At 37.7% G+C, this 15,907-nt stretch overlaps 1 protein-coding gene across 4 annotated transcripts in view; it reads right to left on the bottom strand.

Annotated features, from left to right (window-relative positions):
• Positions 1–15,907, bottom strand: part of Ttc6 (tetratricopeptide repeat domain 6) — a 173,278-nt gene that overhangs the window by 94,743 nt on the left and 62,628 nt on the right. For all 4 annotated transcript variants that reach the window (XR_011373031.1, XR_011373032.1, XM_070026900.1 and 1 more), the window contains exons 7-8: positions 6,345–6,449; positions 1,102–1,197 (exon numbers count right to left, since the gene is read on the bottom strand). Coding sequence is in view for 2 of the 4 variants with exons in the window: in XM_070026900.1 (XP_069883001.1) it covers positions 1,102–1,197; positions 6,345–6,449 (201 nt within the window). In the remaining 2 variants the exon portion in view is untranslated. The remainder of the gene's footprint in view (positions 1–1,101; positions 1,198–6,344; positions 6,450–15,907) is intronic.

Below are 15,907 nucleotides of genomic sequence, written 5' to 3'. Positions count from 1 at the left end.
ATCCTAGCCACTCAGGAGGCTGAGATCTGAGGATCACAGTTTAAACCCAGCCCAGGCAGAAAAGTCAAAGAGACTTTTATCTCGAGTTAATCACCAAAAAGCCAGAAGTTGAGCTGTGGCTCAAGTGGTAGCAAGCCAACCTTGAGCAAAAAGAACTAAAGGACAGCACCCAAGCCCTAGTACCAGAACAAGGAACACAGGAGAAAAGGAAGGAAGGAAGGAAGGAAGGAAGGAAGGAAGGAAGGAAGGAAGGAAGGAAGGAAGGGAGGGAGGGAGGGAGGGAGGGAGGGAGGGAGGGAGGGAAGGAGAGAGGGAGAGAGGGAGGGAGGGAGGGAGGCAGGGAGGGAGGGAGGGAAGGGAAGGAAGGTGGAGGGAGGTGAAGGGAGGTGAAGGGAAGGGAGGGGAGAGGAAGGGGGAGGGAGGGAAGGGAGGGGAGAGGAAGGGGGAGGGAGGGAAGGGAGGGAAGGAAAAGGAGAGAGGATGAAAGCGGGGTAAGGATGGGTTTTCTGACTGCATAGGGCAGGGTGAAGGGTTAGTGGCAAATAGGAAACTTAATCTACTTAGCACACTAAAAAATGGAACTTTTGTCTACAGGACACTAAGTCTCTCTAGTATACCATGCTCGAAGAGGAAGTAGCAGACAGAAAGCACTATTGAAAGAAAATGGTTTCTTATTTGTCTCCAATGAATGTCAGGGCACAAATAAGTTAATCATAAGAATTTCATGCTTTTCTTCTTCCCTCAGTCACTGTCTCCTTTCTCTCCAGTCCTACTCAATTACTTCATAAGCGCATGACAGTGAAATCTTAAGTCTACATCCAATCATTCCAATTCATGGCCACAAACTACTTTTCTATTTGGTCAAACATCTCACACATACATTTCTTTCATCATCTAAATCATCGGCAAGAATGACTGGATATGCTGCAGATATTCTGTCAGTATTAGTGCATAAAATCTTCTGAGGGTCAGAAAGACAGCAGACTTGAGGAAGAAAAAGAAATGTCATCAACAATGATGCCATCGCCTGTTATTTAAAATAACATCTGAACTGTAGGTAGATATAATAACTAACTCACAGTTTTAACAAAGCATACATACCTTAATACTTTCCTTGCGACCAATTTCTAATATTGTGATACTTTCCTGGCTTTCAGATACTAAATCCTCAGTTAAAAGTTTACATGTTCGAACACTCTGTGATAAAAAGATAAACATTTTACATTATATTGTGGAAGTTTAAAATGCTTATGATCCTTGTTATTTCATCATCCAACATTCTTACCAAACTCGCTAAAAAATTACATCAAGGGAAAATTTTTTAGAAAATACTTTCCAAACATACATTAAATCTAGCTACAGGCTTAGTGTTTAGCTAAAATTCACAGTATGGTTTCTGCTTCGGCACATACAACCATGCATAATTTAGATATGTAGTTAACTATAAGGCAATTATTGTTAAATTCCAAAAACATATTCTGAAGAATATGTTTTATGTTAAGAGCTAAGAATAAAATTCAAACAAAATAATTCCATCAAGTTAAAATTTAAAAATATATAAATGCCACATAGAAAATAAATACATCTGGGCACTTGTGGCTCATATCTTGAATCCTAGCTACTCAGGAGGCTGAGATCTGATGATCACAATTCAAAGTCAGCCAGAGCAGGAAAGTTCATGAGACTCTTACCTCCTATTAAGTACCAAAAAGCCAGTAGTGGACTTGTAGCTCATGTGGTAGAAGATCAGCTTTGAGCAAATAACTAAGGGACAGACCCAGGCCTTGTGTTTAAGCCCCAGAATTCGCAGCAAGAAAAAGAAAAGAAGTCACTTTTGACAATAAATGGATGACACTAAATAAGATTTAGTCAATTAAATGCAATATCCTTAACAAACAAAAAAATATAGATGGGGAAAAATTTTAGAAAACACTTTCCAAAAATGCAGTATGTCCAACTACAGGCTTAGCATTTCACAAAAAATTACAATATGGTTTCAGCTTGAACACATACAAATAACTATGCACAATATCATTAAGTTAATACATATTGGTATATCTAGTTAACCATAAGGCAAATATGACTAAATTCTAAAATATAGGTATTTTAAAGTATATATTTACATTAAGAACTAAGAAAAAAATTAAACATTTGTAAATTATTTCATATTACTCTTTAAGAGGATGAAAGGATTTTTTTAATGAATTAAGTTTTTCAACACACAAAATTAGAAAAATGCCCAAATTCAGCATCAACATTGTGTGGTAAGCAGGAAGCCAATAACAACAACATTTCAAAAGAGAATTATACCAAATGTCAGAGGAACAAAAATGTAAGCAATAGTTAATCTAAAAGTTTTTTTAATCAAAGAAATGATTTTAACTCATTTGTTTTTTTAATCAAAGAAATGATTTTAACTCATTTGTTTTTCTGGCTGACTGGCCATGATATGTAACAGTGCATGGTATATCATAAACTATGCTAAAAATGTGAAGTTATGGTCCTTTGTTGATAGTCTAGTGGTTTGAGAGAGGGTAATAGTTTTATAAATTAAAACTAACAAGAAAATAATTCAAATTTTTCTAAATTCTAGTCTAGATAAGGAAAATATCAGAGTTCATTAGAGCTGGGAGCCAGTTGCTCAAGCCTGTAATCCTAGCTACTCAAGAGGCTGAGATTTGAAGGTCACCGGTCAAAGTCAGCCTAGGCAGGAAAGTCCATGAGCCACTTATCTCTAATTAACCACCAGAAAATCCAAAGGGGCACTGTGGCTCAAGTGGTAGAGCACTTGCCTTAAGCTGAAGAGCTGAGGGACAGCTCCCAGACCCAGAGTTCAAGTCCCACAACCAACAACAACAAAAAAGATCATTAGATATGGGAAGAAAAATAATGTGACATTAGAAACAGAGATAAAATTAACAAGAGAATACTGTATCTATAACTATGGACATACTTAAAGCCTCAATAAGTGGTAATTTAGCAGTGGACTCATAGTCAATATGAAAAATTCAAAAATTTGACAAGAAAGAAATCTAAGTTACCAATTACCTTCCTAAATGAGAAATCCAAACAATGACTCCTTCCAAAGTTCAAAAATTGTCTCTAGGCTATATCAATGCCAGACTACATAAAAAGATGAAAAGAAGAAGCCTGCCAGTAACGTCAACAAAGGAAAAGATCCAGGTAGGGACCCAGTTTCATAGGATTATAGTCATCTTGGTGGTAACTGTCATATTTCCTGCCAGGTAACCCTGGCATACGTCCCAAGCGCTACAGGATAAACACAGTTGCTGAGAGACTCAGCAGAGCATGTTGTGCTGGCCACCAAATGCTGGACTGTGTCTTATCTGATATTTAAACATGTTAATAGTTTTTGGAAAATGCTACATGCATCCCATTTGGCTATGGTATACCTTTATCTAACCAGCTGTGCGTGTGTGTGTGTGTGTGTGTGTGTGTGTGTGTGTGTGTGTGTGTGTCTGTGTGTGTGTGTGTGTGTGTCTGTGTGTGTCTGTGTGTCTGTGTGTGTCTGTGTGTGTCTGTGTGTGTTTGTGTGTGTTTGTGTGTGTCTGTGCCTTGGGGTATAGTTACCTGTACCTGTCTTCTTGTTGTGGTCCAATTTCAATTGCCAATTAACTATGTTTTGTGTAATCCTGAATCAATCTATCTCTTCAGTTTCCTGACTCCTACTACCTTTGTCATTTGATAATCATACATTGGAAACAGGTTTCTCCAAAATAATATGGCACACTCATATTTCATTTATTAAGTACACATTAAAAACAAAATAAAATATGGTCTAAGTGAATTCAACATAACTTCAAGAACAGCATACCATGCCCAAATAATTCATGAAATAAAAAGCATTTCAGTATTAAAATTCTAAACATGTAATATCAATAAGTCAAATTTGAGCACAAGTCCAGCCCTTTGCTGGCTGCAGTGAAATTCAGAAGTAAATTCTTCACCTCATTTCGAGTCTACAAGGACCGACTTTCTGGTTTGTTATGCTATTACCTAAGTTATGTTTTACCCCAGATTGTTTTCACTGATTTTTCTAATAATCAAGTATACTATAAAAATAATCAGTATACTATAAAATGAGAATATGCATACATTTTTTGCAGGAAGAAAAAGATGAATAATTATACTTAGTAGATTTAACTTTTTAAGCATTAGATTAACCAAAAAAAACTCACTTTCAAGAGCAAGTGTTTTCAGAGGTGGGGCTCTGACCAGGCTGTGGGGGGAGTTTAGTGACTTTCCTGATGGACTCTGAGAGCAGAAGTCAATAGGAGAATGAACTTTAGGAGAATGAACAGCTGATCCCTGAATGTGCAGGCTCACATTTTTTTTTCAGTCATGGGACTTGAACGTAAGAGTGCTGTCCCTAAATCTCTATACTCAAGGCTGGCATTCTACCACTTTGAGCCACAGTGCCACTTCCAGTTTTCTGGTAATTAATTAGAGATAAGATTCCCATGGTTGGCCTTGAACAGCATCCTCAGATCTCAGCCTCCTGAGTAGCTAGGATTACAAGAGTGAGAATATGATACCCAGACTGGTACAACATCTTACATGAACATCTCATTCATGAGTTACCATCACATAGCTATAAGAGGACTAAAACCTCATGACTCTTGAAAATGTGAAGGAAGTTATCATGTTAACTAGATTTTCAGGGTCAAGATTTAATTATTAAGCAGATCCTTCAGTAAGCTGACACTAGGTGAATTACTCCTGTGTTTGTACAAGCAAGGCAACCTGGTACCTTGAAGACCACCTTTAAGTTAAAATCCACAAAGAGCACTGAGCAGGTGATGGGTTTTCAGCAGGCTTCAGTGAGACTCCCAGCCAAAGGAGCCACGTGAACATGTATCTGTGTATCTCTAGGCTTCTACCAACGGTACGGTTATTTCTTCTTGGCTATTGTGAAATTAAGTATTTCATGGAGGACTGATGCAAAGGTATGGAGGTTCATATGCAATATGTGTTTGATTTGGTTTCCAAAGAAAAATTGTAAGAACATAATTTCAAGGCATGTACAGATATGATTACTGTTGTTAACTGAATTAATACAGATTATTGGTGATCTAATAATATCTAACAACATGGTGTTCAATTGTAGTCAACTATTATAATGGTAAATAAGCCGGGCACCAGTTATTTACCTGTGGAATACTAGCTGATTTGGAGGCTGAGGTGAGAAGATCAGAGATAGAGGCCAGCCAGGCCAAAAGAAAGAAAATCACAAAACCTCTTCTCAATCAATAGCTAGACATGGTGGCACATGGTTGTTGGAAGCAAACATAGTGGATCTCTGTCCAGGTGTGAACCTGGGCAGGACATGAGACCCTATATCAAAAATAAAAGGGCTGAAAGCACTACAAGATGGCAGAGTACCAGTCTGGCAAGCACAAATTCAAATCCCAGCAACCACAAAAGAAGAAAAGAAAAGAAAAAGTAAGTGAAACTCTTATGAAGATCCTGGACACTGCCTAACTAACCTTAGCTCTTAAATCCTCACTCAAATATTCTTTCAAAATGAAAACAGGTAAGCCTGTACTAGTGGTTCACACCTCTAGTCCTAGCCACTCAGGAGGCTAAGATCTCAGAATCAAGATTCAAAGGCAACCTAGGTGTATGAATCCTTTACTCTCTTATGTCCAATGAACCAATAAACAGCCAGAAGTGGAGGTGTCGCCCAGGTGGAAAAGTACCAGCAAGGAGCAAAAAAATCCAAGCAAGAATGTGAATCCCGGGGCTGGGAAGGTGGCTCAGTAGTAGAGCGCTTGCCTTGCATGCCTGAGGCCCTGGGTTCGATTCCTCAGCACCACATAAGCAAAAAGAAAAAAGCCAGAAGTGGCACTGTGGCTCAAGTGGTAGAGCGCTAGCCTTGAGCTGAAGAGCTGAGGGACAGCGCCCAAGCCCAGAGTTCAGACCCCACAACCGGACCCCCCCCCCCAAAAAAAATGTGAATCCCTGAGTTCAAGCCTCATTACTGGCACACATACAAACAAACAAACAATATTTTTCTTGTCTAGGCAAAGTAAATATGACATTTTAAAGAAAAGATTATAATGTTATACCCATATCTTAAGCAAATATATAAAATTATAATTTCATGAATGTAGAGGTGTGTCTTTGTATACAAACATATGATGATGCATCTATGTAAGAATTAGACATATACATAATTTAGTGTCATTCAATCATGATGATGACAATGCGGTCTGGCAAATTATATAACAATTGCCCTATCAAATTTGTCATAGAAATTATACAAGTTAATTGATTCAGTAACAGCAACAATTATAATACAGAAAACAATTTAAATATATTACCTCATATTTTGGATATAAAATATCCCTTATAACTGATTCTGGAACACCAAATTTGGGTGCTGCTGGACTCCAAAATAACTTTGTACATACTGGATAAGCAGATACCTTTGAAAATAAAATAAAATAAAATCATTAGAAATAGGCCAGACACAGTAACTCATGTCTATATCCAAGCTACTTGGGAGACATAGATCAGGAGTTCATAGTTTGAGGCAAGCTTGGAGGAAAAAGCTAGCAAAACTTCATCTCAACCAACAAACTAGGGCTGGTTATACACACCTGTGGTTCTGGCTGTACAGGAAGCAAAAGTAGGAGAATCATAGTACAAGGCCCAGTCCCAGCCAAGAAAGGAAAAGAGATAAACCTGCAAGACCCTAATAAAACCAAAAACAAAGCTAATGGCATACCTCAAGTAATAAGAGTTCCTGCCTAGCCACTATAATAATAACCTGAGTTCAAAACCTTACTACTACCAAAAGCAATTATTAGAAAAAATAATGAATGTCCCCTAAAATAACAATAAACTTCTCACAAAATTATTTTCAGTTGTTGAGGAAAATGGCGGTTTCACAGCTTCTGAAAGTCTAGCGAGAAAAAAAGAACATTTCATATCATCAAATTAGAAACAAGCTAAAATGGAAAGTACTAAATGGCGCTAAGGTTGTGAGGATATGAGAACCACTTGGGCACATTGGTCATTTGTATTAAATAGAACTATATAAGCCATGTGTTCATGTGTTCATCTTTGCTTCCAGCCTCACATTCAAGGCAAATATTTGTCCCTACGCAGGGGAAGATGTACAGAGACATCTGTACATCATGTGTTTGCACACAAAATGGCAAAAATAAAACCCAACCTATATCCATTAATGAAGAAACAGGTAAATAAAAAGTAGACTATCCATACAATTAAACACTAAAAAACCATTTAAAACATACAATTTAAGATCCATAGATAATCTTAGAAGTAGAGTGTTAAGAATAAAATGTCTCCAAAACTTGCATACAACATTGTTCTTTAACTCAGAAACATAACAAATCAAAGAAAAGTTGGGCAAATGAGATTGCATGAAACTGCAGAGCTTCTGCATGGCAAAGGACATAGCTAGCAAGATCATAGAAAACCCAAGGATTGGGAGAAAATCTTCACTAGCCAGACAATAGACAAGGACCTCATATCTAAAATATACTTAGAACTCAAAAAATTAAATCCCCCAAAAACAAATCCACAAAAGAAACAACTGCCCAATAAATAAGTGGGCTAAAGACTTAAAGAGAGACTTTTCTGAAGAGGAAATAAGAATGGCGAATAGACACATGAAGAAATGCTCAACTTCTCGGGCCATAAAAGAAATGCAAATCAAAACAACATTGCAGCCAGGTGCTGGTGGCTCACGCCTGTAATCCTAGCTACTTGGGAGCCTGAGATCCAAGGAGCGAGGTTCAAAGCCAGCCCAGGCACAAAAGTCCATGAGACTCTTACCTCCAATAAACCACCAGAAAACCAGAAGTGGCGCTGTGGCTCAAATGGTAGAGCACTCGCTTGAGCTGAAGAGCACAGGGACAGCGCCCTGGCCCAGAGTTCAAGCCCCACAACTGACAAAAAACAAACAACAACATTGAGATTCCACCTCACCCCAGTTAGAATGGCTAGAATCAGGAAATCTATTAACAACAGATGCTGGAGGGGATGTGGCCAAAAGGAATACTATGCATTGTTGGTGGAAGTATAAACTTGCTCAACCACTCTGGAAAGCAGTATGGAGATTCCTCAAAAGACTACATATAGCGCTCCCCTATGACCCAGCAATCCCACTCCTGGGCATTTATCCAAATGACCACAAACAAGGCCATACTAAAGCTACCAGCACAACTATATTTATCAAAGCATTATTCACCATAGCTACTATATGGAACCAACCAAGATGTCCCTCAGTAGATGAATGGATCAAGAAAATGTGTCATATATACACAATGGAATTATATGCTCCCATCATAAAGAATGATACCACCCCATTTGTAAGGTAATGGAAAGATTTGGAAAAAATCATATTAAGTGAAGTAAACCAGACCCAAAGAAATGTAGGTCCCATGGTTTCCCTTATTTGCAATAATTAGTTTACGTGTAGGATAATCTTGGCAGATGAGCAGAATAGCTCAATAGCTATGTACATATGACCATATAAGATGATGCTAAGCAAAACAAACCCCAAGACATAGATACAAGAGGTTTTTCTTTGTTTTTGTTGTTCTCAATGTACTACATGATTTCTTTTTTCTTTTGTGTTCTTCCCCCTATGGTATATCCTATGTTGTCACTGTATTTATTCTGGTACCTTGGTATAGTATATACATTTATTTGAATTAGGGAAGGGAAGGGTAACAAGAAAATGGTGATACAAAGGACAAGGGAGAAACCAATGCAACAACAATATTCACAAGACAATATGTTGTCTTGTGAATCTGTACAACTTGGGGGGATTGGAGGGTGGGATATTAGGAGAAAAATGAGGGAAAGGATAACAAGTTTGACAAGAAATGTACTTATTACCTTTCTTGTGTAACTGTAACCCCTCTGTACATCACCTTGACAATAAAAAGAAAAAACTGTTCTTTATATAAATGCATCTAGATCATATTATATTATTTATTTGTATGATGACAAATATAGCTAATAAACTATGAAGTCATACTTGAAAAGACCATAATTATAGCAATAATTTCCCTGAATAGGGAGGAAATGAAGTAAAATTAAAAAGAACTTGTTTAATGATTTATTAGTTTGTTTTTTAAAGTATGAAACAAGCTAGGTGCCAGTGGCTGATGCCTGTAATCCTAGCAATTTAGGAGACTGATTTCAATCTAGAAGATCAGGGTTGAAAGCTAATGATGACAATGAGGAAGTTTGTGAGACTCCAGCCCTAAAATAATCAGCAAAAGCCAGGATGGAGGTATGGCTCAAGTGGTAGAGTGCCAGCAAAGCAAGCCAAGCAAGTGCAAATCCCTCAATTCAAACCCTAGTACTAGAATAGGTATGAATAGGATTGCAGCAAACTAAAAAGATTCTGCATGGTAAAGGTCATATCTAACAAGTTTAAAAGTTAGCCTACAGAATGGGAGAAGATTTTTGCCAGCTCTACATCAGAAATTGCCTAATATCTAGAATATACAGAAAGTTTAAAAAACTAAACCCTCCAAGAACCAACAACCCAATTAATAAATGGGAAGAGACAAAGAGGGACTTCTCAGGGGAAGAAATAAAAATGGCAAATAGACACATTTAGAAATGTTCAAAACAACTCAGAGATTTCACCTCACTACAGTTAGAATGGCCATCATCAAAAATACAAACAAAAACAGATGCTGGTATGGATGTGGACAAAAGGGAACCTTAATAAACTGTTGATAGAAAGGTAAATTTGTTTAACCACTTTGGAAAGCAGTATGGAGGTTCCTCAACAGACTAAACATAGAACTACTCTATGATCCAGCAATTCCACTTCTTGGCATTTATCCAAAGGATTACAAACCAGGTTACAGTAAAGCTACCAGCACAACCATGTTCATCGCAGCACTATTCATCATAGACAAGGGATGGAATTAGTCCAGACATCCCTCAATGAATAAATCAGGCCTTCATAAAAAGAGCTTAAAGAAAATGTGGTAATATCTTAACATAATAGCTGTTTGAAAGCATGGTATTACTGGTAATACTATTTTTGACTTTTTTATTTTCACAGTTATGGGTATAGAAGTCCGAGTTCAAGGGGTTGATATGCTTAGGTCATGGGAGATCTCCTTGGCTTGTATATGATCATCTTCCCTCTATGTGTTCACATGGACTCTCCACTATGTGTCTCACTTTCTCTTTTCATTGTTGAAGGACACCAATCCCATCACATTCAAGATAACCCTAGCGGTCCCATTTTAAGTTACTTGCCTCTTTAAAGCCCTTGTCTCCAAATAAAGTCATATTCTAAAGTACTGGGGTGATAGGACTCCATCATATAAATTTGGATGGAGAGGACCTCAATTTGGCCCATCATATCCCACAACAAAAATAACAAACTGGCTTTATACTTATCTGCCAAGAGAGCATGGTGGGAACAAAGTCAATGCATTTACTAGAGCCATTCAGCCAGTAAAGTTTATGGGATGAAATCTAAAACCTTCTGACTCGGATCTAATAGATTTTCCTCCAGTCTTCAGCTATTTCTATAATTACCTGTGACCTCAAGGAATCTACAAATTAAATCATCCTGAAAGCATGTGGAAATATGCTTTTCTCACAAAGAGGAAGGACAAAAGGGAAGATGGAATGCAGAAGAGAGCTTGCCTTACTTCCTGTTGAGGTGGGTAAGAAGGCATTTTATCTCTCCCTCAGTTGTATAAATCAACCATCCAACTAACAGCAATGAAGAGGAGCTAATGCAAAGTCCCAGAGTCCTCCTCCCCAACACTGGACACATCCAGGGTCATCAGGGGAAACCCCACTCCTCCTCTTGCTCCTTGTTCTCTCCGTTCCCCACATAGAAGGTTTCCTGTTGTTACCACTCCCCAGTTCCATCATTCCCCTGCCTCTCCATTGCTCTAGGTTGATTACCCATTATACAAAGGCATTTCACTATGATGCTTCCATATGTGCATATAATGTACTTTGTTCAAATCTACCCCCCATACTACTCCATCCTACTCCCCCCTTTTTTAAAGAACAACTGGGTTGGGTTGTTTTTTTTGGGGGGGTAGGTGTGTGAGTCCTGGGACTTGAACACAGGGCCTAGGTGCTGTCCCTAAGCTTTTATTTCTCAAGGCTAGCACTTTAGCTCTTGAGACATAGCTCCACTTCCAGCTTTATTGGTGTTAATTGGAAATGAGAGTCTCACAGACTTTCCTGCTCTGGCAGGCTTCAAACTGCATTCCTCAGATTTCATCCTCCTGAGTATCTATTATTACCAACATGAGCCTCTGGCACCTGGCAACACAATTGTCTTTGTTTTGTTTTTGGCAGTTCTGGGTGTTTGAACCACAACTCCAGCCCCTTTTGGCCCTGGTAATTTTCAAAGTAGGCTCTCAATTTATCTCTAGATGTTCTGGGCTTCAATCGCCTCCCAATTTCACTAGAAATGACTTATGCATTGCCATATTTCCCAACCATTGTGCTTTCTCTACAGCTAAGATAAGAAGTGTGTGCTCTACTACATCTAACCACTAGATGAGAAGGTGTCTCATGAACTTCCTGAGCTGGCTTTAAACCAGGATCTTCCAATCTCCTGCTCCCAAGTAGTGAGTAGCTATAGTATAATACAAAACAATTTTAACAGGTTTCAACATTCCATACATGAAAATAAAGTACTTTAATCCTATTCACTCCTTTAAACTTTTCATTGACTTTAATAATATTTAATTGGGCTATACATCTTCTCCTTAAAAAAAACTCTTCTGGTAGAGGAAACCTGAGCTCAAGTAATTTTCAACCTTCAAGCACAACTTTAGCATCCACTATGAACCCCGGACAGTACCATCTTCTACAGAGTGGACATGATACAAAGTTCCTGGATAATAGATGAAGACCCAGACCCAGCAAATAAAAATTCACAATGTATCTTGAATACCATGGTATGAACACTCAGAGCCAGTGAGTCCTGGTTAAACTATAATATGAGCAAACTCTTCCCAAATCAGATGACAAATCTTCCAGAGAGCACTTAGGAATTGAGATTTCAGGTACACAATGACATATCATATATGATGCAGTAATTCCCCCAGTGCCATAAGCATATTTATAGCAGCTTAAGCAGGCAGAATAAAATTACTGCTCTAGACGTAAGACACAAACCTCAAAAGGAGAGGCTAAACAATAGTACACAGGAGAGAATTATGCAATTATATTAGTAAAGAAACCAATCATGGTGAATCAGTTTACTCTGCCAAACCCAAAATGTTCTAAGAAGAGTTCTAGGAAAATGAATAGAAACAGCAGTGCTGGTGGTTGCTAGAATTTCACATGCAGGCCAAGGATACGTAGCAAACTGAATTACTAACTATAAAGCATACTTGTTTAATTTAGTGTTTACCTGCACCTGCAGAGACCCTCAGGTTACAATATGCATATTACCATACAGGACAATCACTCATGCTCATACTGATAGACCTAAGGTCAGAGCGCTGTGTTCGTGGAGGGAAAAAGACATACATGCACATTAATTTCAGTCGTAAGGTCAGTCTCACATCAATGAAACATAAGGCAGAACACCAGCTTTGAAAATGTAGTCTGAGACCCTGGAAAAGGTTATTTGCCTTTTTCACTGTGTTGACATTTACGCCGATGGTACATATATATATATATATATATATATATATATATATATATATATATATATATATATATAAATTGACAGTGCCTTTTGCCTGAATCCAGGCAAAATTCCTTTTAAAAGCCCTCTGAGAAGCAGAAAAAAATCATAAATTTTATGAACTCTCACATCTTTTTTCTAGTAAACGTGAAGAATGAGCTGAGCACACAGATGTGTCCGTGGCTACCACTGAAGGAGGGTAAAGCTGGAGGAAAAATGTGAGTTGTAAACTGAACATACTGTTTTGATTAATAAACTATAATGACTGAGAATGAGATTAGGTTGGGCTAGAGGAGTAACCCAAGTGGTAGACTACCAGCCTTGACTAAGAAAACTGAGCAAAACCTTGAGGATTCAAACCCAGATATAGGAATGAATGAATAAGTATGAAAAACAAATAACAAATTAGTCAAATAAACAAAAGGGGGTTACAATCCTTGATAAGAAATGTACTCACTATCTTGCCCATGTAATTGTAACCCCTCTGTACAGTATTTTCACAATAAAAAAAAAAGAATCAGGTTATGTAGCAAGTGCTTTCCTTAAAAGGAAAAATAGAAGCCTGTCAGTTTAAATCAAACAATTCAGACTAGTTATGCCAATCAAGATGTGGGGCTGTTGCTGGATCCCAACAGTTTTTATCTGTAATCCTACCTACTCAAAAGACTGAGGTCTGGGGAATCTTCATTGGAAATTAGCCAGAATAGAAAAGTCCACCAGACTTCATCTTCAATTAATTGCAAAAAGCTAAACCAGAAGCATGGCTCAAGTGATGGAGCACCAGTCGAGCAAGCATGAGGTCCTGAGTTAAAACCTAGTACCAGCAAAAAAATATATTAAATTTTTAAAATTTTAATTTCTTTCCATTTATTGGGGGGTTCATATGTGTGTGTGTGTGTGCATGTGTGCACACACACACATGCTGGTCCTGGGGCTTGAGCTCAGGACCTGGGTACTGGTTCTGAGCTTTTGTGCTCAAGACTAGAGTCACACTTGAGTCACACTTACACGTTCTTGGTACTTAATTGGAGGTAAGAATCACACAAACTTTTCTGCCCAGGCTGGCTTCAAACCATAATCCTCAGATTTCAGTCTCCAGAGTAGCTAATTTTTTTAAGTTAAAAATTGAGGGTTTTGAACCAAAAAGAAAAAAATCCAAATTTTGAAAATATATGGCTTTCACTATAACCTTTCTTGATTTCCATTAAGAAGACTTCTGCAACACTAATTATAAGTTATTTTGATATTGTATTCACTGTAAAGTGTACCAACATTTCAAAAGCTATAAAAGTTGATGAACAATATTTTCCAGGTACAACCACACAGTAGAAACAGACTCATTCAGTGTCTAAGACAAATCAAGATTTTAGTGTAATAAGACACACAAAAAAGGCATTGATATGATTTCTGATTTTAGTTGCAACAAACTTTTTCACAATTGTATTCTTTCTGAACATACTTTTTGTGAACTTTTTGTAAAAAGTGTTCGTAATTGCTTACTGAAGCAAAGTGTGTGATGGCAGCTTCAAATTTTTCATCAGAAAATTCATCTAACATCCATTATCACAGTGTTTCTCATCAGAAAATTCTATCATCTGTTATCAATCCATGCATGAACTGGCTCTTGATATTCAAGGTGAGATTTTCCTCGTTATTAGTGTGATCAGTGGTTTTGAAATAAAGTCTGGACATTTGGGGTCTTATGTCCTAAGACTCTCCACCTTCTTTAAACTATATTTTGCTGACACGCTGAGACAGACCTCTTGTGATCACACCACAGTGGGGAGTGGGAAGAGTGGATCCCTACTGAGGATGGGAATGGAATTCCATGTGGTTTCACTGTCAAGGATAAAAAGGAAGCTTCCTCACAACTCTAACAGAATGCAAGCCCTGATTTGTATTAGTGACGTCTTAATTATGAGACAAAATATCTGAGGAAAGCAATTTCAGAGGTTTTAGTCAGAGGTTTTAGTCCCTAGTCAGCTAGATCCATTGTTGTAGGCCTACGACAAAGCTAAAACAGCATGGTAGTGACCATGAAGCAGGCCAGAGCTGCTCACCACATGGCAGCCGGAAGCAAGGAGACAAAAAGAACAAGAGGCTGAGAACAAGACCCATCCTCAAAGGCACCACTGACAGCGACTGTCTTCTTCCAATCAAGTCTCCTTCCATAGCTTTCACCACCTCCCAATCATTTATTTGATTATAAATCTAGACAAGTATAGATCCATTTATTAAATAAGAGCCCTCATGATCCAGTCATTTCAAAAGCCCTACCTTTGAACATTGTACACCAAGCCTTTAATGCATGAGTTTTGAGGGGACATTTTATAGCCAAACCACAGCACAGATCCATACTCAGTCAGTTTGTCCAAAGGTGTTAGTACACATTGGAACACTTTGGGAGAGGATAGACACAAGGCTTTTACTGGCAAATGTGAGAACTGAGAGTAGCTTTTTCTGTCATATTTGCTGGCAGAAGAGTAATTTCCTTTTCTAAAAGTTTTATTCTAATATATTAGCCTGCTTTTTTGGCTTCTGATTACAGGTTTTCATTGAAGCATTTTTCTTCTTTCTCTATTGGTATTTCCTGGTTATTCTTTGTTTTTCTTTTCAACTTAAGTCTAACATATATGAAGCAAAAAGAAAAATTCAGAAACTTTATTCACTTACATGTTATTCTTTAACTCCCTTAAGTTCGTAACTACTGTGCTTCTTTGGTTCTACTTTTAGAGTCATTCTATGTAATGTCCAGGAGTTTTTGTTGTACTAGGCAACAAACTGAATAAGGACAATGATCATAGCCTAGTTTGGCCAGCAGTGGCAGTATCCCAACTAACTCTCGAGAAATATGCACTTATTTAAATTTCGGCATGTTATTAAATTGAAATGCCTGCAATTATATAAGCAAAGGCTATGGAAAATTGTTCTTTTCCAAGTACCTATAATTTTCTCATATATTTCAACTAAAACAACCACAAAATTAAATACAGCAGCAGTATTGAACATGTAGCTGTCTTCTATGAAACAAAAAGTAAAGTGTTCCATAGAAGAATAATTAAGCAAACAATCCTGATTTTCTAATTTTTTATTTAAAAACATAGTTATCAGGCACAGGGGCTCATGCTTATAATGCTAAGTATTTGGAAGGCAGAGATCAAAAGAATCACAGCAAGAGGAAAGAAATTCACATCTCATCCAGGGAAAGGC

This window comes from Dipodomys merriami, unplaced genomic scaffold, assembly GCF_024711535.1.
Source record: "Dipodomys merriami isolate MVZ:Mamm:240054 unplaced genomic scaffold, mDipMer1.0.p SCAF_1, whole genome shotgun sequence".
Classification (NCBI taxonomy): Eukaryota; Metazoa; Chordata; class Mammalia; order Rodentia; family Heteromyidae; genus Dipodomys; species Dipodomys merriami.
This window is presented reverse-complemented; position numbering and strand designations above follow the sequence as displayed.